This window comes from Carcharhinus amblyrhynchos, chromosome 10, assembly GCF_965287045.1.
Source record: "Carcharhinus amblyrhynchos chromosome 10, sCarAmb.v2.hapA, whole genome shotgun sequence".
NCBI classification, from domain to species: Eukaryota; Metazoa; Chordata; class Chondrichthyes; order Carcharhiniformes; family Carcharhinidae; genus Carcharhinus; species Carcharhinus amblyrhynchos.
This window is the reverse complement of record NC_137333.1, coordinates 74,796,932-74,821,119: the sequence shown is the minus strand read 5'-3', so window position 1 is coordinate 74,821,119 and position 24,188 is coordinate 74,796,932. Positions and strand designations below refer to the sequence as shown.

The 24,188-nt window shown below is 43.5% G+C and overlaps 1 protein-coding gene across 15 annotated transcripts in view; it reads left to right on the top strand.

Annotated features, from left to right (window-relative positions):
• rnf6 (ring finger protein (C3H2C3 type) 6) overlaps window positions 1–24,145 on the top strand; it is a 229,097-nt gene extending 204,952 nt beyond the window's left edge. For all 15 annotated transcript variants that reach the window (XM_080197366.1, XM_080197372.1, XM_080197368.1 and 12 more), the window contains 2 exons: window positions 7,557–7,664; window positions 16,342–24,145. In XM_080197366.1, the coding sequence (XP_080053492.1) occupies window positions 7,557–7,664; window positions 16,342–18,170 (1,937 nt within the window). In that variant the 3' untranslated portion in view covers window positions 18,171–24,145. The remainder of the gene's footprint in view (window positions 1–7,556; window positions 7,665–16,341) is intronic.
• Window positions 24,146–24,188: the final 43 nt, after the last annotated feature.

The following is a 24,188-nucleotide window of genomic DNA, read 5'->3' as shown; positions in this document are numbered from 1 at the left end:
AAATTATGCTTTACAACTTTGTGAATAACCCTCAAAGAAATTGCAGAAAATATATCCAGAATATGTTGAATCCTGTTGGTCAAAGCAAGAAACTCTGCTGATGTGGATCAAAATGTAGTCAGATTATGAGTCTTCTACTTGACCTCGTTTTTCCAGATCTTTAGAAACTGCATATCTGACTTTTTGTCTTTTCATTTTTCTATGATTTTCAACTAACTCAAATCAAGTTAATGATTCCTATTTGCCTCTTAATTCACCTGGTCTTCTTTTTAACTCTCTCCAACTTCGGTGTCTGACATTATGAACTCTGGCCCTTCACTTTGCTCACTCGAAATATATGTAGTTTTGTTTTGCATTTAACAAATATTTTAAGTTTTAGATGTGTAATCTTTTCCTATAGATGCGGTGCTGCTCATTGTCATTCAGTGGAGTACCAAGTATTATATACCATATTTGTAGAAATTAGGAGATTTGCTGCAATTTTAAGTTTAAGTTTGTTTATTAGTGTCGCAAGTAGGCTTGCATCAACATTGCAATGAAGTTACTGTGAAAATCCCCTACGTGCCACTCTCTGGCGCCTGTTCAGATACACTGAGGGAGAATTTAGCATGGCCAATGCACCTCACCAACATGTCTTTTGGATTGTGGGAAGAAACCAGAGCACCCAGAGGAGAATGTGCAGACCCTGCACAGACAGTGGCTCATGCTGGGATCCTGGTGCTGTGACGCAGCAGTGCTAACCACTATGCCAAATCTTGTGCTTGAAATGAAGATGATTTTTTAAATTGAATTCTTGCATTGATTTACATGTTATCAGCCAGAGGTAAGTGTTGATTGAACATTGCATGCTATGATATCTACAAACCTACATATACTGACTTGAATATTTTACAATCCAAATGATATAGGTGGAAAATTTGCAGACTTGGCTATTCTGTTGCCATTAGCAAAACACTGATGTCAATCTGTTAGATATTTTGCAGCTGTTGTGCTGTCATTTAAGTCTTGTCAAGTGTATAGTTTATGATGTTATCAGCTGTTTGGGCTTTTGCCTAGTCTAGATCAAACGTTTCTAGAGTCAACAGCTAACCAACAAACCTGATTTGTTGAATTAATCGAAGCCCCATGTGCTATTGCTTCATATTCTTTTATCCAGCAACTGCAGTGCGTACTACAGACAAATTTTCAATCTCCTGTGTAAGTTGTAGGGGAGACTCTGCAATATGTTGAACACGCCTTGTACCTTGGCAACCAGTTCTCTCAAAAGGCCACCATTGGTGAGAAGGATCTAACACCAGATTGGCTGCACCATCTTTGCCTTCAACAAACTACAGTAACAAGTATTTGACAAAAAGCACCTTGAAGTCAAAGTATGAATCATCTGTCGTCACCATACCCCTGTTCTGCAGTGAGACCGGAATGGTGTTTCAGTGATATGTAAAAGTGCAAGAGAAATTCCAACAGCAGTGCTTCTGCCGCATCCTCTAGTTTCAAATCGGAGGGGGGCGGGGGGGGAAGAACAGTCAAACAAAAAGCTAGTGCCCCCTTGAAACCATGCATTTAGGCAAAACTCATGCAAAATCAACTCTGGATCACTTCCTCTGCCAGGTCCTGCTTTTGCCATCAAATTACCAGCCTGCCAAGGCAGGCAAAAGAGACCCTTCAAAGACCCTCTGCAAGCCCCCATGGAAGTGTGGCAAGAGTGACATTAATTGCTGGGAGGAGCTACCATTTGTTCAAAATAGTGACAGCTTATCTATCAAGCTGCTGGATGTTTTGAGTCCAAAAAACAAAGTGGTGATAGAGTAGGAAAGAAAAAGAAGCAAATCCTGTATTCTAGATCCCACAATTTCGTGAGATGTCCTGTCCCATGTACCCAAAAGATATGCAGGTCAGAAATTAATCCTTGAGTAAACGTCATACCTGAATGAAGAGACAGCTGATGATGCCAAAATATAGTCAGTGATGGAGTACCCACAACCCTTGGGGATAAAGAAATCCCTAGATTCAGAGCTCTTTGAATGAAGAAACCTAGCCTCATCTCAGTCATAAATGAGTGACAATTCCACACACACACACACACACACACACACACACACACACACACACACACACACACACACACCTTCCCCCCCCCCCCCCCCCCCCTTAAGGCAGTGCTGCCCTGCTTTAGATAGTGTCCACTGGCGGGACTATCTCTGTATTTATTTTGTCAAGCCTCCTCAGAATCTTTTACCTTGTAATGAGATTATCCCTCAGCCCCATAATTGGACAACCTTCCATACCAGGCTCCAATGTAGTGAACCTCTGCTGTACAGCCTCCCTAAAATTGTACATGTTACTTACTATAGATGGGTTTCACTTAACCCTGTACAAGTGAAGCAGGACTTTATCCTTCCACTCCAAGCCCCTTGCATTAAAGGCCAACATGCTATAAACTAAGTGTTATTGAGGATCAACATTTACAAGCTTCACACATTTTAAAAATATTCAGCTTTTCTGCTCTTATACCGAATGTGTCAACAGCCTCATTTCTCCATATTATACACCATCTACCATTTATGTTGTCTACTCATTTTAACCTGTATTTCTCCTGTGTTCCTCACAACTTGCATTCTCACCAAGCTTTGTATCATCAGCAAACTTAGATATATAATTCTCTGACTTTTCATCCAAAGCCATTAATATGGATTGCAAATAGCTGAGGCACCAGCAATGATCCTTAGGCAGCCTACTAGTCACAGGCTGTCAAGTTGAGAATGTGCTATTTATACCTTTTTTTTTTGCTTCTTGTAATTTAACTGATTGCTATCTATGTTAATGTACTACTCCCAACTCCATGAGTCATAATCTTGCCTATTAACCCGTGGTGTGGCACCTCATTGAATGCCTTTTGGAAATCCAGTACACTACATCTACTGGTTACCATAGAATTCCTACATTGCAGAAAGAGGCCATCCGGCCATCTAGTCTGCACCAACTCACAAAGAGCATCCCACCCAGGCCCTCCCCTCCAACCTCTGCCGTAACCCCCATGCATTTACCATCACTAATCCACCTAACCTATATATCTTTGGACACTAAGGGTCAATTTAACATGGCCAATCCACCTAACCTGCCCATCTTTAGATTATGGGAGGAAACCCACGCACCCAGCGAAGAGACAGGGTGAATGTGCAAACTAAACACAGGCAGTCACCCAAGGCCGGAATTGAGCGCGTGTTCCTGGTGCTGAGAGGTAGCAGTGCTAAGAACTGTGCCCCCAGCCCCCTGCCCCTTTTTATCTATCCGACCAGTACGTTCTTGAGTAGTGGTGGGAGGACGTAGTGTGCATTTTTGTTTTCTCTCCTGTAAACTACTGAATAGCGGATGCCAAATTATTTACCTGCTTTGGGCTAGTATTATGCAACAGCAGTGGTAATCAACTTTTAGTTAATCAGGGCTAAGTTGCAGAAGCAATTAAAGTTTATTTATTGGTCACAAGTAAGGCTTACTTAACACTGCAGTGAAGTTTACTGTGAAATTCTCCTAGTCGCCACACTCCGGCGCCTGTTCAGGCCAATGCACCTAACCAGCACATCTTTCAGATTGTGGGAGGAAACGGAGCTGGAAGAAACCCATGCAGACACAGGGAGAAAGTACACTCCACACAGTGACCCAAGCCAGGAATTGAACCTAGGTCCCTGCACTGAGAGGCAACAGTGCTAACTACTGTGCTGCCCATTAACATTATCATGGAGGCTTCTAAATTTGAGTTTATCCAAAAAATGATTTTCTAACTGAAGTACAACATACTGATTTTCATCTTCCAATTTTTGTGTGCCCCAAGCTGTTCATTCATTACAGGAGTGTAGACATTGTGTCATGGGGCAATTTGAAGGACCAAGAGAGCTGTTTGTGCCTCCTTTACATTCTCTTTTCTCCACACAGCCTTCCAAAATATGCGGAACTGCGTTGTGTATTTGGCTGAAATTTGACGTACTAATGATTAGAATCTCTACAGTGCAGAAGGAGGCCACTTGGTCCATCAAGCCTGCACTAACAACAATCCCACCCATAATCCCACATATTTACCCTGCAATCCCCTAATATACGGGGCAATTTAGCATGGCCAATCCACCTAACCTGCACATCTTTGAACTGTGGGAGGAAACCAAAGCAACTAGTGGAAACCCACACAGATATGGGGAGAAATGCCACACACAGTAATCTGAAGCCAGCATTGAGCTCGGGTCCCTAGCGCTGAGGCAGCAGTTTTGCTGCTATCTTACACCAATGTTGTGCGATGGAACTCTTTTGGTGATGTGCCATTCGATGTTGATAAGGCTATTTGCCAGAAGTAAGTATAAAGTCTCACAACACCAGGTTAAAGTCCAATAGGTTTATTTGGGAGTAAACGCCACGAGCTTTCGGGGTTTGTCCCTTCGTCAGGTGAGTGGGAGTTTTGATCACAAACAGACTGTATAAAGGCACACATAATTTAGAGTATTGATTAGAATGCAAGTCTTTACAGCCAATCAAGTCTTAAAGATGCAAACAATGTGAGTGGAGATAACATTAAGCATAGATTAAGGAGATGTGTATTGTTTCCAGACAGGACAGTGAGATGTTGCAAGCCCAGGCAAGTCATGGGGGTTACAAATAGTGTGACATGAACCCAAGATCCCAGTTAAGGCCGTCGTCATGTGTGCAGAACTTGGCTATCAGTTTCTGTTCAGCGACTCTGCGCTGTTGTATGTCGTAAAGGCTGCCTTCGAGAATGTTTACCAAGATCAGAGGCCAAATGCCTGTGACCGCTGAAGTGTTCACCAGCAGGAAGGGAGCAGTCTTGCCTGGTGATTGTCGAGTGGTGTTCATTCATCCGTTGTCATGGCGTCTGCATGGTCTCCCTAATGTACCATGCCTTGGGACATCCTTTCCTGCAGCGTATTAGGTAGACAATGTTGGCCGAGTTGCAAGAGTATGTGCCGTGCACCTGGTGGATGGTGTTCTCACGTGAGATTGGCATCCGTGTCAATGATCCAGCATGTCTTGCAGAGGTTGCTGTGACAGGGTTGTGTGGTGTCATGGTCACTGTTCTCCTGAAGACTGTCCGCAGCAAACTACCCAATGGTCTGTTTGAGGTTGTGCGGTTGTTTTGAAAGCAAGAAGTGGGGGTGTGGGGATGGCCTTAGCGAGATGTTTGTCTTCATCAATGACATGTTGAAGACTCTGGAGAAGATGTCGTAGCTTCTTTGCTCCGGGGAAGTACTGGACAATGAAAGGTACTCTGTCCACTTTGTCCTGTGTTTGTCTTCTGAATAGGTCGGTGCGGTTTTTCGCTGTGGCGCGTCAGAACTGTCGATCGATGAGTTGAGCGCCATTTCCTGTTCTTATGAGGGCATCATCCAGCGTCTGGAGGTGTCTGTTGTGATCCTCCTCATCTGAGCAGGTCCTGTATATATGGAGGGCTTGTCCATTGGGGGATGGCTTCTTTAACGTGTTTCGGTAGGGAAGCTGGAGAAGTGGCGCATCATGAGGTTATCTGTGGGCTTGCGATACAGTGAGGTGCTGAGGTGACCGTCCTTAATGGAGATGCGTGTGTCCAAGAATGCACCCGATTCCAGAGAATAGTCCATGGTGAGTCTGATGTTGGGATGGAACTTGTTGATGTCGTCATATAGTTGCTTCAGTGATTGTTCACCATGAGTCCAAAGGAAGAAAATGTCATCGATGCTATATACTAGATACATCGGTTGAAGGTTGTGTGTGGTGAAGAAGTCTTGTTCGAGCCTGTGCATGAAGATGTCATGATGTGGGTATGCCGGCGTTGGACTGGCGTAAACACAGTAAAAAGTCTGACAACAGGTTTTAGTCCAACCTATTTATTTGATAATATACTCACAAGCTTTCGGGTTAGCCCCTTCGTCAGGTGACTCTCCATTCACCTGACGAAGGGGCTAACCCGAAAGCTTGTGAGTATATTATCAAATAAATAGGTTGGACTAAAACCTGGTGTTGTCAGACTTTTTACCATGAAGATGTTGGCATGTTGAGGTGCGAATTTGGTCTCTGTGGCTTTCCAAGTGTCTGGATGAAGAACTGGTTGTTGAAGGTGACGACATTGTGGTCCAGGATGAAGCGGATGGGTTCTAAAATTGCATCTGGAAACCGGCAGTTGCAGCAATGCCATCGTGAAACAACAGAAACAGATAGCCAAGTTCTGCACACATGAGAACGGCCTCAATCAGGATCTTGGGTTCATGTCACATTATTTGTAACTCCCATGACTTGCCTGGGCTTGCAACATCTCACTTACTGTTCTGTCTGGAGACAATATGCAAATCTTTAATCTATGCTTAATGCTATCTCCACTCACATTGTCTGCACCTTTAAGACTTGATTAGCTGTAAAGATTCGCGTTTTAATCAGTATTCTGTAAACTGTGTGTGCCTTTATATGCTCTGTTTGTGATCAAAACTCCCACTCACCTGACACAAGGGCAAAACCCGAAAGCTAGTGGGGTTTACTACCAAATGAACCTGTTGGACTTGAACCTGGTGTTGTGAGACTTCTTACTGTGTTTACCCCAGTCCAATACTGGCATCTCCACATCATATATGTCAAAAGTCCAGCCACTATATTTGGATTGTCTCATCAGATGAAGTTTTACTAACAGTGAACTCCACTGCAGTCATTTAGTCATGCAACATGTCTTAGAGGTGTTGGGAGAAGGAGCTTCAAATTCCTCTTATTCTTCCCTGTAACTGATGTAAAATGTTGCAGATACTCTGCTAAATCCCCTACATCACCTGCAACCTAACACAAACCTGTATTTCACTTTGATTGGTATAGCTGTGCCTCAGCATTGGCACTATTATTAATTTCTGTGCATTCTTGAAGACTTGTCAAAGGTGAAATACTTAGTCAGTGGTGCAGCCTCTCTCTTTGTAATTCAGTTCAGTACTGACACCACCAGGTCTTTTGATGGTAGTTGAGTGCAGTCTTTTGTAAAGTAGGATGCATTTCCAAGCCTTTTTCTTACTGTTCATATTTTTATTCGTGAGGTCACACAACCCTCATGTATGTTACTTCAACGTTGCTTGTTGTTCTGTCCAAAACGCTATTCTCAATTAATTGCTAATATGTGTGTTTTTCTAAGATGTCTAAGCCAATTTATAATTAACTGCTGCAGAGTAATTCTTAAATGGTGGCATACTGGATCAGATGCTAAACTTTGATTATGACTTTGTACTGATCAAGGGTGAAAACTTCATGTCAGTAAAGCAAGTTGATGCGGATTAAAGTTGCTCCATTTCATGCAAGCACAACAAATTACCATCAACTACAAATGTCTGAAATATCTTGATCTGTCCATATAAGTAAGTTGCAAAAGCTTGAACATGAATGTAACCTATTGCCTTCATTGCAAACTTTCAAAAGAAACATTTGCGATTTTTTTTTTAAAAACTGTTTCGAAGTGTGACCTTCCATTTGTTTTCAGCTTTATTATTTACCAAGAAAGAGTTGCAAGTGTCCCTGAATATACTCAATACAATGTTTTGTTGTTGCTTCAGGTGAAATTACAGCAGAAGAACTACAACAGCGTTTGGATGGTGCTAAGGAACAAATGACAACTCAGAACAATCTGGGCAACAGTGAACGAGAACATAGTCAGACCCAAGGTAAGTTTTGAGACTGGGGTTTGAATTTTAATTGTGATTTTGATTATTTTTGGTGCAACAATACATTAGGATTAGCTAAACAATGCCAGCAGACGTCAGTGCCAGCATCACTGAACGTTTTCACATGAGCATTAACCTATTGCAGAATGCAAGATTTAAATCCATTGTATACTTCTCTCTCAAAAAGGCAGTTTAGAGGATTTGGAAATGACTTTCCACTTGCAGTTGCATCCTCCAAAAATCTATCAGTTGCATTGTTACTTCTTTGCAGGAAGGATCCTGCAAACAATGGGTAAATTAAATGGACAGCTTAGTGCTGATTGTTTTGGTATTCAGGCTGAAATGAAATATTTATGTTTAATTTGAACAAACTCCCCACAAGCAATAATGCACATCAGTGGATGGGTTGTGATGCATAAAACATCTGGGATCATTGTTGTCTGCAAAGCTTTTTCTGGCCCAATGATGTTATTGATTTAAAATCCTGACTGAAGCAGAAATTGATCAGCACTGCCTCTCCAAGGTAAGTCTGTTGGAGAGAAAAGGAGAGGGTGCATGCTAAGTTGAGTTATATAGCTGTTCTACCAGGTATTAAACTTTCTTGATGTTTTTACTAGGTTAGTATGCTGGGTTGGAGACTTTTGCACAGGGTCCAGACAGCATGGAATCAGCCCATTGGAAGTTTAAACTTCTCTGCAATTGTCTTCACGTATGTCTATGCATCAGGACATCAGTAAGGTCCCACCATAATGAATCCAGAGACTGGAAGATTTGGACCAGTGATTGTCTCAACTGCACGTTTTTAAGCATTGTATCTTAAGAGCGTGAAAGCATTAGAGAGGGTGTAGGAGAAATTTTGAGAATGTCTCCAGGGATGAGGGATTTACAATTACACAGATTGGTGTTGTCCTCCTTGGAGATTGAGACGAAATACAGAGATGTTAAAAATGGAGGAGTCTGGGTCCAGTAGGTTGATAGAAATTGAATCTTGAACCTTCTGTCTGTGGAAACAAAGAACTCCAACTTCAAGTCATTTGGCAAAACAACATAGAACATTACAGCGCAGTATAGGCCCTTCTGGTTGGCTTGACCCTCTAACCTAAACTATTCCAATGTTATCCATATGCCTATCCACTGACCATTTGAATGCCCTTAAAGTTGGCGAGTCCACAACTGCTGCAGCCAGGGCATTCCACACCCTTACCACCCTCTGAGTAATGAACCTACCTCTGACATCAGTCCTATAACTACCACCCCTTAATTTAAAGCTATGTCCCCTTGTGTTAGCCATCACCATCCGAGGAAAAAGGCTCTCACTGTCCACCCTATCTAACCCTCTGCTCATCTTGTATGCCTCGTAACCACCTTCTCTCTAATGAAAATAACCTGAAGTCCCTCAGCCTTTCCTCATAAGACCTTCCCATCATACCAGGCAACATCCTGGTAAACGTCCTCTGCACCCTTTCCAATGCCTCCACATCTTTCTTATAATGCAGCGACCAGAACTGTACGCAATACTCCAAGTGCGGCCGCACCAGACTTCTGTACAGCTGCAACATGACCTCACAGCTCCAAAATTCAGTCCCTCTACCAATAAAAGCTAACACACCGTACGCTGCCATAACAACCTTATCAACCTGGGTGCCAACTTTCAGGGAGCTATGCACCTGTATACTGAAGTTTCTCTGCTCATCAACACTACCAAGAGTCCTTCCATTAGCCCTATATTCTGTACTCCTGTTACTCTTTCCAAAGTGAACCACCTCTCACTTCCGTATTAAACTCCATTTGCCACCTCTCAGCCCAGCTCTGCAGCTTATCTATGTCCCTCTGCAAACTGTAACATCCATCCTCACTGTCTGCAATTCCTCCGACTTTGGTGTCGTCAGCAAGTTTACTATACACCCTCATCTAGGTCATTTATAAAAATGACAAACGGCAGTGGCCCCAAAACAGATCCTTGAGGTACACCACTTGTAACTGAACTCCAGGTTGAATATTTCCCATCAACCACCACCCTCTGTCTTCTATCAGCTAGCCAATCCCTGATCCAAACTGCTAAATCACCCTCAATCCCATGCATCTGCATTTTCTGCAGTAGCCTACCATGGGGAACCTTATCAAACGCTTTACTAAAATCCATATACCCCCTCGTCAACTGCCTTACCCTTATCCACCTTTTTGGTCACCTTTTCAAGAAACTTGATGAGGTTTGTGAGGCACGCCGTACCCTTCTCAAAACCATGTTGACTATCCCTAATCAATTTATTTCTCTTTAGATGATTATAACTCCTATCCCTTATAATTCTTTCCAAAGCTGATACGGGAAAAAATTGTTTTTGTGCAGCAACTGGTTGGAATCTACATTGCCTGATAGTCTGGTGGAGACAGATTTAATCATGAATTTCGAAACAGATTTGGATAACTGAGGGGAGGAAATCTGCCATCCTTAGCTGGTGTGACTAGGCCTACGTGTGACTCCAGAGCCACAGCAATGTGTCGACTCTCAACTGCCTTCAGGCAATTGGGTTTGGGCAATAAGTGTTGGCTGGCCAGCCAGCAACATGTGTCCCGTGAATGAATAAAAATAATAATCTGAAAAGTAGATTTTTAGGGCTGCAGCGAAAAGGCAGTTGGACTAACTGCATCACTGTTGCAAAGATGTTTTATAACTCTATATACATGAATAACTTTATTTTCTGACACAAATTAGATATATAAAGTATTGCATTCTGAACTTCTTACATACTGCAGCAGGAATGCGCTTGTCTGTTGTGCTGAGAATTTCTAGCATTTTTGTTTTTATTTCAAGAAAGCACTTTCTCTGTGGCGATTCCTTCACAGATTGCAAGAATCCCACAAGGATATTAAGGTTGGGGACCAGATGAGTGCAAATATATTTTAATGTCACAGGTGCTGAATTTGATTCATCTGCAGGTCTGACCTGCTGCAGCAGTTTGTTTTTTCCCAACTGAATTTTTTGCTCCTCACATTATAAAAGATGTACTTGCCAGAGAGGGAGTGCAGTGAAGGTGCACCAGATTGATTCCCAGAAGGATTGGTTCAATTTGGCCTGTATTCACAGGAGTTTAGAAGAATGAGGGGGAATTGAAATGTATGAAATTCTGACAGGGTTGGACTGGCTGGATACAGGGACTGATGTGCCACCTGGCTGTAGAACAAGGAGTCTTAGTCTCTGGATACAAGATCAGCAGTTAGGACTGAGATGAGGACAAACTTGTTCACTGTGAGTGGTGAACCTGTGAAATTGTCTGAATGGTGTGGAGGCCAAGTCACTCAATATCTTTAAAAATGGAAATAGATTTTTAAACTCTAAGGCATTGTGGGAAAACACGTGTATAGCATTGTGATAGAAGATCAGCCATGATCACATTTAATAGAGGAGCAGGCTCAGTAGGCTGATTGACCTACTCCTGCTCCTATTTTCTATGTCCTCTCTCTCCATTGAAGTTCAGGAATAATTCAGCCTTTCTACAAGGCTTGGTTAAATTGAATGGAATTTCAAACCTGTTATTTAATTTGTCAAGCCTGGACTTATTTAATGTTTCCCAAGATTCTAAGGTGTTGTTCTTCAGGTGTTACAGCAGCACTATTATTTGACAAAACCATGCTCCGATGGTCGTTAAGAAAGCAAGTTAAACTTGCACGAAGAAACAAACTGCACATTAGTATGGAAGAAGCCACGATGCAAGTTAGAATGTTATACTTTTGCCCAGCAAAGCTGAGATCATATACTGCACTAAAGACTGCTGGCCTGTGCATTTCGGTGAAGCCTTCCATTGTTTGCTGGAGCAGATGAGTGAGGGAGCAGAGAGCCAGATAAGAAATTACCTGTTAAAAACCTGTTTAAATAAGTTTAAAGCACTTTCATAGTAAGAATTTACCTTGTAGAACTGTTTAAATCATTTAAAGGCTTTTTTGCGGGCTTTTTGTATTTACCGCTTTAAGAATTCTAAGGGAGTGGATAGCAGGGATTTGTGGGTGAGCAGGCTTTAAAACAGTGCCAGGTTTAAAAGGAGGCCTGGTGTAGATGGGCAGCATTGGAGCGGGCAGTGGAGTGAGAGGGAAGCAGAGTGAGCTATTAGGGCTTAGGATCAAAGGGCTAGGGAGAAAAAGGGCCAGTTAAGTTCGTGTTGAAATTTTCAATACTACTACAGTGAATAACGGAGGGGCATGTGATGTGCTGTTTCTGTATGACGTGGGAGCTGGTGGACCCCAGAGTCCTTCCCAGTGACCATGTCTGCAGTATGTCCAGGTTGCTGGAGGAGCTCCAGCTCAAGGTAGATGAGCTGGCCTCTGAGCTTCAGACACTGAGGCTCATCAGGGGGAGAGAGGGTGCCATTGTCAATGGGGTGCAAGAGACATCCACCCCACCTAGACTGGCTAACTCTAAGGTTCAGGAACAAGAGGGGGCTGCTGAGAGAAGGAAGGAGGGTGGGGACCGGATGCCTCAGCCTCTCAACCTGCATAACAGGTTTGAGGTTCTTGCTTCCAGTCTGGACGAGAACGAGGGAGGTGAGGTTGGTGAGCAAACTGCACACAGTACAGTGATGCAGATGCAAGATATAGGCAGAGAGAAGGTGATAAGGAACATAATCGTAATTGGGGATAGTGGGATTAAGGATATTGACATTGTCCTGTGTCACAATGACAAAGTGCACAGAAGGGTGTGTTGTCTGCCTGGTGTCCAGGATGTCACATCCGGGCTGCAGAGGAACCTGGAGTGGGAGGGTGAGAATCCGGTCGTTGTAGTACATGTGGGTGCCAAAGACGTAGGCAGAATGCAAACTGAGGATCTGGGGGAGGAGTATGAAAAGCTGGGAATGGAATAAAAAAGTAGAACCGACAAGGTGGTTATCTCTGGATTACTACCTGAACCGTGTGCAGACGGGCATAGGGTTGATAAGATTAAGGAAGTGAATGGGTGGCTCAGGGATTGGTGTGGGAGGAATGAGTTTGAATTTATGGGGCATTGGCATCAGTATTGGGGTAGGTGGGATGGGGTTGGTCTGAACCGTGCTGGGACCAGAGCCCTGGCGAATTGTGTAAATAGGACTGTAGGTAGGGCTTTAAACTAATTGGGGGGGTGGGGGAGGGTGCGAGGGTAGGTGACATTACGGGGTCTAAAGTAAAGGAGAGGGTACAGGTAAGGGAAGAGGCTGAGGATGTCCCAGTAATAAAGGGAGTAGGGGCGTGAGTATGGTTGATGGCGTTCTGGCAGATAGGGTCCAGGTGAAGGCTGGGATGAAGGCACTTTATCTAAATGCACGAAGCATTCGGAATAAAGTGGATGAGCTGGTGGTGCAGATCAGCACAAATGGATATGATCTGGTGGCCATTACAGAGACGTGGCTGCAAGGTGACAGGGACTGGGAGCTGAATGTCAAGGGGTATCAAGTGTTTAGGAAGGATAGGCGGGAGAAAAAAAGGGGGGGGGGGGTGCGGGGCGTAGCTCTGCTGATTAAGGATAGCATCAGGGTGGTAGCAAGGGATGATATAGGAACCAAAGAGCAGAAAGTGGAATCGTTGTGGGTGGAGATTAGGAACAGCAAAGGGAAGAAGACGTTGGTGGGTGTCGTCTATAGGCCCCCAAATAATGATCTGGAGGTGGGGCGGGCTGTTAATGTGCAAATAAGTGCAGCGTGCAGGAATGGAACAGTGATAATTGTGGGGGATTTCAATCTACATATTGATTGGTCGACCCATGTTGGACGTGGTGTGCTTGAGGAGGAGTTCTTGGAACGCTGCCGGGATAGTTTCCTTGAACAGTGTGTGTTGGAGCCGACGAGGGAGCGAGCTATCTTGGATCTGGTGTTATGTAACGAGGCGGGTAGAATTAGGGACCTTATGGTGAAGGATCCTCTTGGGGAGAGTGATCATTGTATGGTGGAGTTTCTGGTGCAGATGGAGGAGGAGAAAGTGGGTTTCCGGACACGCGTCCTTTGTTTGAACAGAGGGGAATACGGTAGGATGAGAGAAGAATTGGCGAATGTTGACTGGGGGAGCGCGTTGGAAGGTAGGTCTGCTGAGGAGCAGTGGAGGATCTTTAAGGAGATCTTTCTTGGTGCTCAGCAGAAATTTATTCCGATGGTTAAAAAGGACCATAGGAGGAGAGGTAATAAGCCGTGGATAACGAAGGAGGTGAAGGAAAGTGTTAAATTAAAAGCGGAGGCGTTTCGAGTAGCTAAGAGTAGTGGGCGAGAAGAGGATTGGGAGAGGTTTAAATGTCGACAAAGATTGACAAAGAAGTTGATAAAGAAGGTTAGGAGAAACTATGAAGCTGGGCTAGCGCTTAATATAAAAAAGGATAGCAAGAGTTTTGATAAATGTATAAAAAGGAAGAGGCTGGCTAGGGTGAACGTTGGACCCTTAGAGGATGAGAGGGGGGACTTAGTGGTAGGGGATGGGGAAATGGCTAAGGTCTTGAATAACTTTTTTGTTTCGGTCTTCACGGAGGAGGATGTGAATAATTTGCCGGGTGTTAGCGATGGAAAGATGGTAGGACTGGAGGATCTCAGAGACATTATTGTTACTAGCGAGGTGGTGCTCGACAGACTGGAGGGACTGATTGTGGACAAGTCCCCAGGACCGGATGGAATGCATCCGAGGGTTCTGAAAGAAATGGCGGAGGTGGTAGTGGATGCCTTGGTGGTTATTTTCCAAACGTCGCTGGATTCCGGGGAAGTGTCGGAAGATTGGAAAACGGCTAATGTTACGCCGTTGTTTAAGAAGGGTGGCAGGCAAAAGGCAGGGAATTATAGGCCTGTTAGTTTAATGTCTGTTGTAGGTAAAATGTTAGAATCCGTCATCAAGGAGGAAATAGCGAGGCATCTTGAGGGGAATCACTTGATAGAGCGGACGCAGCACGGTTTCGTTAAGGGGAAGTCGTGTCTGATGAATTTATTGGAGTTCTATGAGGATGTGTCTAGGGCGGTGGATAGAGGAGAGCCGGTGGATGTGGTCTGTCTCGATTTTCAGAAGGCGTTTGACAAGGTACCTCACAAGAGGTTATTGCAGAAGGTAAGGGGGCATGGAGTTGGGGGTAGGGTGTTAGCGTGGATAGAGGATTGGTTGTCAAATAGGAGGCAGAGAGTTGGGGGTTAATGGGTGCTACTTGGATTGGCGGTTGGTGACTAGTGGAGTGCCCCAGGGGTCGGTGCTGGGGTCTCAGCTATTTACCATTTATATAGATGATCTGGAGGAGGGAACCGAGTGTATGGTGTCGAAATTTGCTGATGACACCAAGATTGGTGGAACGGCAAATTGCGCGGAGGGTGTGGTGAGTCTGCAGAAGGATCTAGATAGGCTGGGCGAATGGGCCAGGAACTGGCAAATGGAATTTAATGTTGGCAAGTGCGAGGTGGTCCACTTTGGTAGGAATAATGGTAGGAAGGACTATTACTTACGTGGCGAAAAACTGCAGCAGGCGACGGTGCAGAGGGACCTCGGGGCCCTTGTGCATGAGTCGCAAAAACCCAGCCTGCAGGTGCAGCAGGTGGTCAGGAAGGCGAATGGGATGCTGGCCTTCATAGTGAGGGGGATTGAACATAAAAGTGGGGAGGTCTTGCTGCAGCTGTATAGGGCACTGGTGAGGCCGCAGCTGGAGTACTGTGTGCAGTTTTGGTCGCTGCACTTACGCAAGGATATTTTGACCTTGGAGGGAGTGCAGAGGAGGTTTACTAGGCTGATGCCGGAGTTGAGGGGGTTGAGCTATGAGGAGAGGCTGAATAAACTAGGCTTGTACTCGTTAGAGTTTAGAAGAATGAGGGGAGATCTCATTGAGACATATAAGATGATGAATGGGATGGATAGGATAGAGGTGGAGAGACTTTTCCTGCTCAAAGGACAGTAGGACTAGGGGGCATAGCCTCAAGATAAAGGGGGGGTGGTTTAGAACGGAGTTGAGGAGGAACTTCTTCACTCAGAGGGTGGTGAATCTCTGGAATTCTCTGCCTGTTGAGGTGGTGGAGGCTGCCTCGCTAAATATTTTTAAGACGCGGGTTGATGGGTTTTTGATCAGCGAGGGGATTAAGGGTTATGGGGAGAGGGCGGGAATGTGGAACTGAGCCATGACTGATCAGCCATGATCTTATTGAATGGCGGGGCAGGCTTGAAGGGCTAGATGGCCTACTCCTGCTCCTATTTCTTATGTTTTAAATTGGCTGTATCAAAATATGCTCAAGTGCATTCACAGTTGAGGAAAATGGTGGTATAGTGGTAATATCACTGTTAATTATCCAGGGACCCACACACATGCTCAAGAATTATGGGTTCTAATCACAGCAGCTGATCAAATTTAAGTTCAATTATAAACCTGGATTTAAAAACTAATCTCGGTAATGATGCCGTGAAACTAGGCATCAGTTGTCACTCATGTCTGTTATGGAAGAAATCTGCCCTTACCTGGTCTGGCCTCCATATGATCCCAGATTCACAGCAAAGTGATTGATTTTAATTGTGCTCTGAAGTGATGTAGCAAGTTATTCAGTTCAAGGGCAATAAGGAATGGTGAACAAATGCTAGGCTTACCAGCAATGCTCACGTCCCATGAAAGAATAACAAAAAAAATCATTAGGAAGTCATTATATTTCTGCCCCAAGGGTAAGCAAATATTCGTGAAGGATATAATGTGATGCATTTTTGTTTTCCTGTTTAGGCTCTGAAACACCAGGGGAAAGTTCCAATAGCGATTCCCTCCTTGAGTGGCTTAACACATTTAGGCGTACAGGAAATGCCACTCGCAGTGGACAAAGTGGGAACCAGACATGGAGAGCTGTTAGTCGGACAAATCCGAACAGTGGCGAATTTCGTTTCAGCCTAGAAATCAACATCAATCATGAGCATGAAGCTGGCAGTGGTCAGCCTTTGGACACATCTGCACTAGAAATTAACAGGAACCGAAACACAGAGAATGCCCAGACACACGGTTTGTTGAGTCCTGTTGCTAGTCGCACAAGAAGTCGAACTCGAGCTCAAATCCAATTGACTGATGAACAGGCAAACTCTGAAAGCAATTTTGGAGGCACATTGAGGATTGAGGAAGTTGAAACCATGGAAGTTACTCCACATTTAGCCCAAAGGAGTATCAGAAGTGGAACAATTGAAAGAGGCACAGGTAGGCAGAGGCCCAGGAGGCAAAGTGCAAATCAACAAGCGGCTTTAAATGTAGCTGTGGAACGACAAATTGGCAGACGAAGAGCAGGACGACATAATGTTAGAACAATACAAGAGGAGGAGCAGCAAGGCCGAAGTGAAACTGCAGAGTTGCAAAGGGACAACATTCAAACCATTGAGAGAGAGCATAATGTGCACAGGCAAATGGAACAACGCAGATCTTCCAGGAATTTTCAAAACCGACGAAGTCGATCACCCTTGCGTAGAGGAAGTGATAGTGTAAATTCTTTGCATGGATCTCTATCCCAGCAGGAAGGTTATATACAGCCAAGGCAGAGCACTAGAAGGCAACGGACAATGGATCAATCCACCATGACTACTGAGGAATTGCAAGCTGTTAGTAGCAATCTTTCTACGCAGTCAACAGCTGGTGGAACGCCTGGACCAGAAGCAATGGATGAAGGAGATGTAAACCATTCCAGTGGATCCTCTGTAGCTGTTCGAAGGCATCCGACTATTATGTTAGATCTTCAGGTTAGAAGGATACGTCCTGGAGAAAACAGAGATCGTGACAGCATTGCTAATAGAACTCGATCCCGTGTCCGAATGGCAGAAAATACTGTGACTTTTGAAAGTGACAGTGGTGGTTTCCGCCGTACCATCTCACGATCTGAACTTGCAGGTATTAGGACTTATGTTAGTACTATCCGTATACCTCTTCGCAGGATATCTGAAACTGGGCTTGGTGAGCCATCATCCATAGCCTTGAGGTCAATACTTCGTCAGATTATGACAGGATTTGGTGAACTGAGCTCTCTAATGGAGAATGATTCCGATTCTGAACTTAACCAAAGAGTTCAGCAAAACCCATCTGATAGCACTGATTCAATTAATTCACAGATCACTCCAAATATCAATCTCTTGAATCCAAATAACGAATCAGCTGATACATTAACAGGAGACCGATCAGGAATGAATGAAGGCATGCAGAACGAAAGCTTTGACAATGCTGCTGAAAGCAGAGAGACCAGACAAAGTCGAGACACAAATAGTTTAGTAGAAAATGGTGCCCTACCAATTTTGCGGCTTGCTCACTTCCTTTTGCTGAATGACGATGATGAAGAGGAGCGCCAGAGGGGTCTGACCAAAGAACAAATTGACAATCTTTTGACCCGGAATTATGGAAACATCAGTGCAGAGAATGAAGTTAGTAAAACTTGCAGTGTATGTATTAATGAGTATGCAGTTGGGAACAAGCTGAGAAGACTACCTTGTGCACATGAATTTCACATTCATTGTATTGACCGTTGGCTGTCTGAAAACTCCACCTGTCCTATTTGTCGACAGCCTATTTTAGGTTCCAGTAATTGATTGGGAATGGCGCTGTACACAAACATCTTATCCATTTTGGAAACTTTAAAGCACTAAAAACCTGAGTTATAGGAATTTCTAAAACAAATGTTATAGATTCTATTATAGAACCATGAAATACATTCTTATTGCTTCTTGCTGAAGCTTTATTTTTTTAGACATTTTTTGTTGAGCTGAGCACTTTGTCATTGGAATGATTGGAACTGAAAAGTGAGCCAAGCTGAAGTATATTGTACGTGATTAATCATATCTAATACATTTGTAGATGCAATTATGGTTCATAGCGTGCTCTTTTTACAAGAATACCGTGCAAATTAATATTGGCAATTGTCATTCAGTCTGACTAATAATAGTACAAATCATCTGATGAGCAGAATTAAATTGCCCTTAATCATTGTTTATGATATATTAAACTTTACAGATTGGTAAAATGAGCTTGGTACTCTGCAAATAAAATAATGCAAAAAATTTGCAAGACAATTGACTGATATTTCTGCCAAATTACAATGAAGCTTGCTGACATTTACTGCAAACTTTAAATTTGGAACCAATATTTCTAATAAAGAATCATTTGATGTACTTTTGGACAATATGTGGTTATGAATGCAATGAGATTTTGTTCCACTCTTTTGTCGCACCACCCCCATCCCATCCCTGAAAAAAAGTTTTAATTTATTCAGTGCAAACTTAGTAACCTAAAAAACTGATTTACCTTTGTCAGATTTCTTAATGTTTCCTGCCTTCAGTTGTCACAGATCAACACTTTTCCAAATTTATCTGACAAATTTACCATTTTAGCACACCTGATGAAAGAGCACATTTCCATCTTGTGGATTTGGTGAGGCAGTGTACAAAGAACAAAGAAAATTAAGCACAGGAACAGGCCCTTCGGCCCTCCAAGCCTGCACCAACCATGCTGCCCAATTTTAATTAAAACCCCCTACCCTTCCAGGAACCAAATCTTTCTATTCCCATCCTATTCATGTACTTGTCAAGATGCCCCTTAAAAGTCACTACTGTATCTGCTTCCACTACCTCCCCCGACAACAAGTACCAGGCACCCAGTACTGTGTTTTAAAAAAACTTGCCTCGTATATCTGCTTTAAACCTTGCCCCTCACACCTTAAACCTATGCTCCCTAGTAATTGACTCTTTCACCCTGGGAAAAAGCATCTGACTATCCACTCTGTCCATGCCTCTCATAATCTTGCAGACTTCTATCAGGTCGCCCCTCAACCTCCGTTCTCCAAGTTGGAAAACAAGCCAAGTTTCTCTAACCTCTCCTTTAGAGCTAATGCCCTCCATACCAGGCAACATCCTAGTAAATCTTTTCTGTACCCTCTCCAAAGCCTCCACATCCTTCTGATAGTGTGGCGACCAGAATTGAACACTATAACTCCAAGAACACCCTAACTAAGGTTCTATAAAGGTGCAACGTGACTTGTCAATTTTTAAACTCAATACCCCGGCAGATGAAGGCAAGCATGCCATATGCCTTCGTGACTACCTTCTCCACCTGCATTGTACTGTACTCCCAGATCCCTTTGTCTATCAATACTGTTAAGGATTCTGCCATTTACTGTATATTTCCTATCTGTATTAGACCTGCCATAGAAACCCGACAGTGCAGAAAGAGGTAATCTGGCCCATCGAATCTGCATTGACCACAATCCCACCCAGGCCCTACCCCTACATATTTACCTGCTAATCCCTCTAATCTACGCATCTTAGGATGCTCAGGGACAATTTTAGCATGGCCAATCAACCTCACCCGCACATCTTTGGCATGTGGGAGAAAACTGGAGCAGACACGAAGAGAATGTGCAAACTCCACACACAGTGACCCAAGCCGGGAATTGAACCCAGGTCCCTGGAGCTGTAAAGCAGCAGTGCTAAGCAGTCTGCTACCGTGATGCCCGTACATTCCAAAATGCTTTACCTCACATTTGTCTGGATTAAACTCCAAGAAGTACTTTTAAAAGTTTTTTGAAGAATTTCAAAAGCACCTGAAAAGAAAAGCTCGCCTTGCTGTTTTTTTTTCTGAAGTCGAAAGCATAATATAAAAATACCCAAGTAATGTGGTAGTTTGGAAAATTACACTCTTGTCATAAAATTAAGCATTAGAATCGGAGATGTGGGTTTCAGGACCATGTGATAATTTGGAAAGGTGGTTAACCTTCAGGAGAGTTATTTGTCCAGTGACTTCTGGATACAGTGACCTGTCATTTGTATAAACTTTGTGGTACATTGTACAATAGCAACTTAATGCTCCAATTTGTGTCTCAGCCAAATTTGCTAAGTCTAACAATGGCATGGAGTGTTAAAGTCCAGGGGCATTGTCACAGACTCCATCAGCACTGCTCCTTGGTTTCGGTATTAAGGGGTGCACTAAATTTTTAGTTTTCGTTGCTGACATCTGCATTCGCGAAACAGTAACGGCCTCAAAAGACATCTGTTGACATGTCCTTTAAGTGTTGATTATCTGCATGGTGCTGCCTTCACTGACATCTACTGCTGGATGGTCGAAGTATCTGCTTGTTTCAAACAGTAATCAAAAGTAATCAAATCAGGTCCCACAACATAGAGCGCCATTTTAAGTTAGAATTGGTTGGGTCAAATGCCATGCATGCTCCAACCAATTTCAGGAACAATAGAGATAGACTGAAAAGATGAGCTTCCAATTATTTTGAGTAACCAAGAGAAGCAGGAGTATCTTGAAATAGCTCCAATCTGTCAAAGGAGCCAGCTGTACACATTGGTTGCTCAAAAGTTAAAATCTACTTCACTTTCTGAGAACACCAATTTGCCTTCCCATCAATAAGTTCACGATTCGATAAGACTCCAGTTGAAAGACAAAGAAGGTAGTCAAATATCAGTTTCCTACTGGAGAATATAAAACTTTAAGAACTGAGCCTTTCTAAAGAGTTGTAAAAGTATTTGATCTGGTCATTCTTTTCTACCTCAGTTAACCTTCATGTGTTGCTGCAGGTTTAATCTTTCATTTCTCAATCATAGAAACATAAAAACAAAGTCGGAGCAAGACTAGGCCGTTTCTGCTATTTACTATGATCATGGCTGACCATCTAACACAATTGCCTGAACCTGCCATTTCATGCTTCCCTGCCACCTTTCCCTGCCACCTTCCCCCCACCACCACCAATGCCTTTCATCCTAAGAGCTATATCTAACTCCTTGAAAACATACATTTGTTTTGGCCTGAACTGCTTTCTGTGTTAGAGGATTCCACAAGTTCACCACTCTCTGGATGAAGAAATTTCTCCATCACAGTCCTAAAAGTAAACCTATGACCCCTGGTTCTGGACTCCACCACCACCACTGGGGACATCCTGCTTTTAACCTGTGTAGTCCTATTAGAATTTTATAGATTTGTGGACCCCACCCTTGTACGTCAGTCTTGCTATCCCAGGAATCAGTCTTGTAAATCTTCGCTGCACTCCTATAGTGAGAACATCCTTCCTCAGATAAGGAGACCAAAACCGTGCGCACTATTGTAGAAGTGACTTGATTAGGGGCCTGTATAATTGGAATAAGACATTCCTGCTCCTGCACACAATTCATTTTGTTACCAAGGCGAACATACCATTTGCTGCCTTTATTGCCTGCTGCATCTGCTTACCTTCAGCGATTGGTGTATAAGGGGATGCCCAGATCTAGTTGCATGATCTCATCTCTCAATTTATAGCCATTAAAATCATTTGCCCTTTTTTTTGTTTGCTAACAAAGTGGATAACCTTGCATTTCTCCATATTATACTGCATCTACCATGTTAGCTTTGTGTCACCTGCAAATTTAAAGAGATTACATTTAGCTCATCTAAATCATGAATGTATATTGTAAATAGCTGCAATCCTAGCACTGATCCTTGCTGTACCCCACTGATCACTCCCTGCCATTCCAAAAAAAACCATTTATTGCAACTGATTCCCATCTGTGAACAGCTTTCTATCCATCTCAATACACTATCCCCAATCCCATTTTACACGTTAATCTCTTATGTGGGACTTTGTCGTAAGCCCTCTGAAAATCCAAGTGAACCACATCCATTGGTTTTCCTCTAACTCTACCAGTTACAGCCTCAAAGAATTCCAGTAGATTTATCAAGCATGATTTCCCTTTTCTTAAATCCATGCTGACTTTGTCTGATTCCACCACTGTTTTCCAAATGTTCTGCTATAATATCCTTGATAATAAACTTTGACATTTTCCCATTACTGATGTCAGGCTGACTGGTCTATGATTCCTTGTTTTCTCTCTACCTCTCTTTAAATAGTGGGGTTATGTTATCTGCTCTTCAATCTGTAAGAATTGTTCCTGAGTCTGTAGAAACTTGGACGATGAGCTTCAATGCATCCGCTACTTTGAGGGCCGCTCAAGTATTCTGGGATGTAGACTATCAGGTCCTGGGATTTATTATCTTTCAATTCCATCAATTTTCCCAACACTATTTCCCTATTAATACTGATTTTTCTTCAGTTCCTCCTCCGACTTCCCCAACAATTGTGATATCTTATTTGTGTCGTCCTTTGTGAAGACACCACCAAAGTATGTGTAAGGGACCTAAATTCACAATCCTTTCCTCTTCACGTAGCTATAGAAACATTTAGTCGGTTTTTATTTTCGCCACAAGCTTAATCCATTTGTGTACATAGGTCCTTGTACTCTGTTGTCCCCTTCTTAATCCCTTAGTCCTCTTTTGCTGAATTTTAAACTGCTCCCAATCCTCAGGTCTGTTTGTCTGGCCAATTTGTATGCCTCTTCCTTGGGTCTAATACTGTCTCTAATTTCCCTTGTCATAATTTGGCCACCTTTTCTGTTTTTCTTTTGTGTCAGGCATGAACTAACAATTGTTACATTCATCCATACACCCTTTGAATGTTTGCCAGTGCTCTGCCATTTCCCAATCCATCATAGCGAACTCACGCCTCATACCATCGTAGGTTCCTTTAGTAAGATCCAGGACTCTAATCTCAATCAACTACATCACTTTCCATCTTTGATCAATTCTATCATATTCTGGTTGCTTGTCCCCAAGGAGTCTTGCACAATAAGATTGCCAATTTTTTTTTTGATTACACCATACCCATTCTAGGTTGGGCAGTTCTTTCGTTGGTTCCTCAATGTATTTGTCCTGAAAACTATCCCAAACACACTCCAGGAATTCCTCCTCTTTGATGTTGTGACAAATCTGATTTGCCCAATCTTTATGCAATTTAAAGTCACTCTGAAATACAGATGTTCCTTTATCGCAAGCATCTCTAATTTTCTGTTTAACGCCGTTCCCAACATCACTACAGTTTGAGTGTCTGTATACAACCGCCACAAATGTTTTTTGTTCCTTAGTGTTTCTGAGCTCTCCCTACACAGATTCCACATCTTCAAAGCTAATTGGGGCGATTCTCCCAAAGTGCTGACTTGGTGGGAAAACTATTACAGATCACAACTGTTTTCTCAGTTCAGCTTCACATTCAAAATTCCTTACTCTGTGCACTGCAGAGGTCCCAATCATCAATCTCGTTAAAAACCCAAGGAGGGCAGGGCCTATAAGCACTGGAATCTGACAGTTCTGGAACTCCGTACATGCGCAGTGGCCCAGATCTGTCAGTCTCCCCATTTGCTGGCCAGCCTGCAGTGCTGCCCCTCCAGGCCAACTCCACCCCCCCCCGCCCTGTCCTAGAGCGCCCCAATGTCCAGCCCGCTGCACACAGCAGTGGTGATTTCTCTCCAACCCCCCACTGCCTCACACTGACAGGCCCACCCGAGTCACTGACCTCCCTCCAGCCCACACCAATCACCATGCAAAGTGGCAGCAGGACTCCCACAAATTGCCCTCTAGGCCCTGCCCACTATACTTGGTAGTGCCTGGTACCTGCTGGGCAGTGCCAAGTTGCTCACTGGGCATAGGCACTTTGCCCTGTGGGCAGTACCAGGGATACAGGTTGGCACAGCCAGGGTGCCCATGTCCAGGGGACACCATCTGCTTGCTGTCCAACCCCTGGA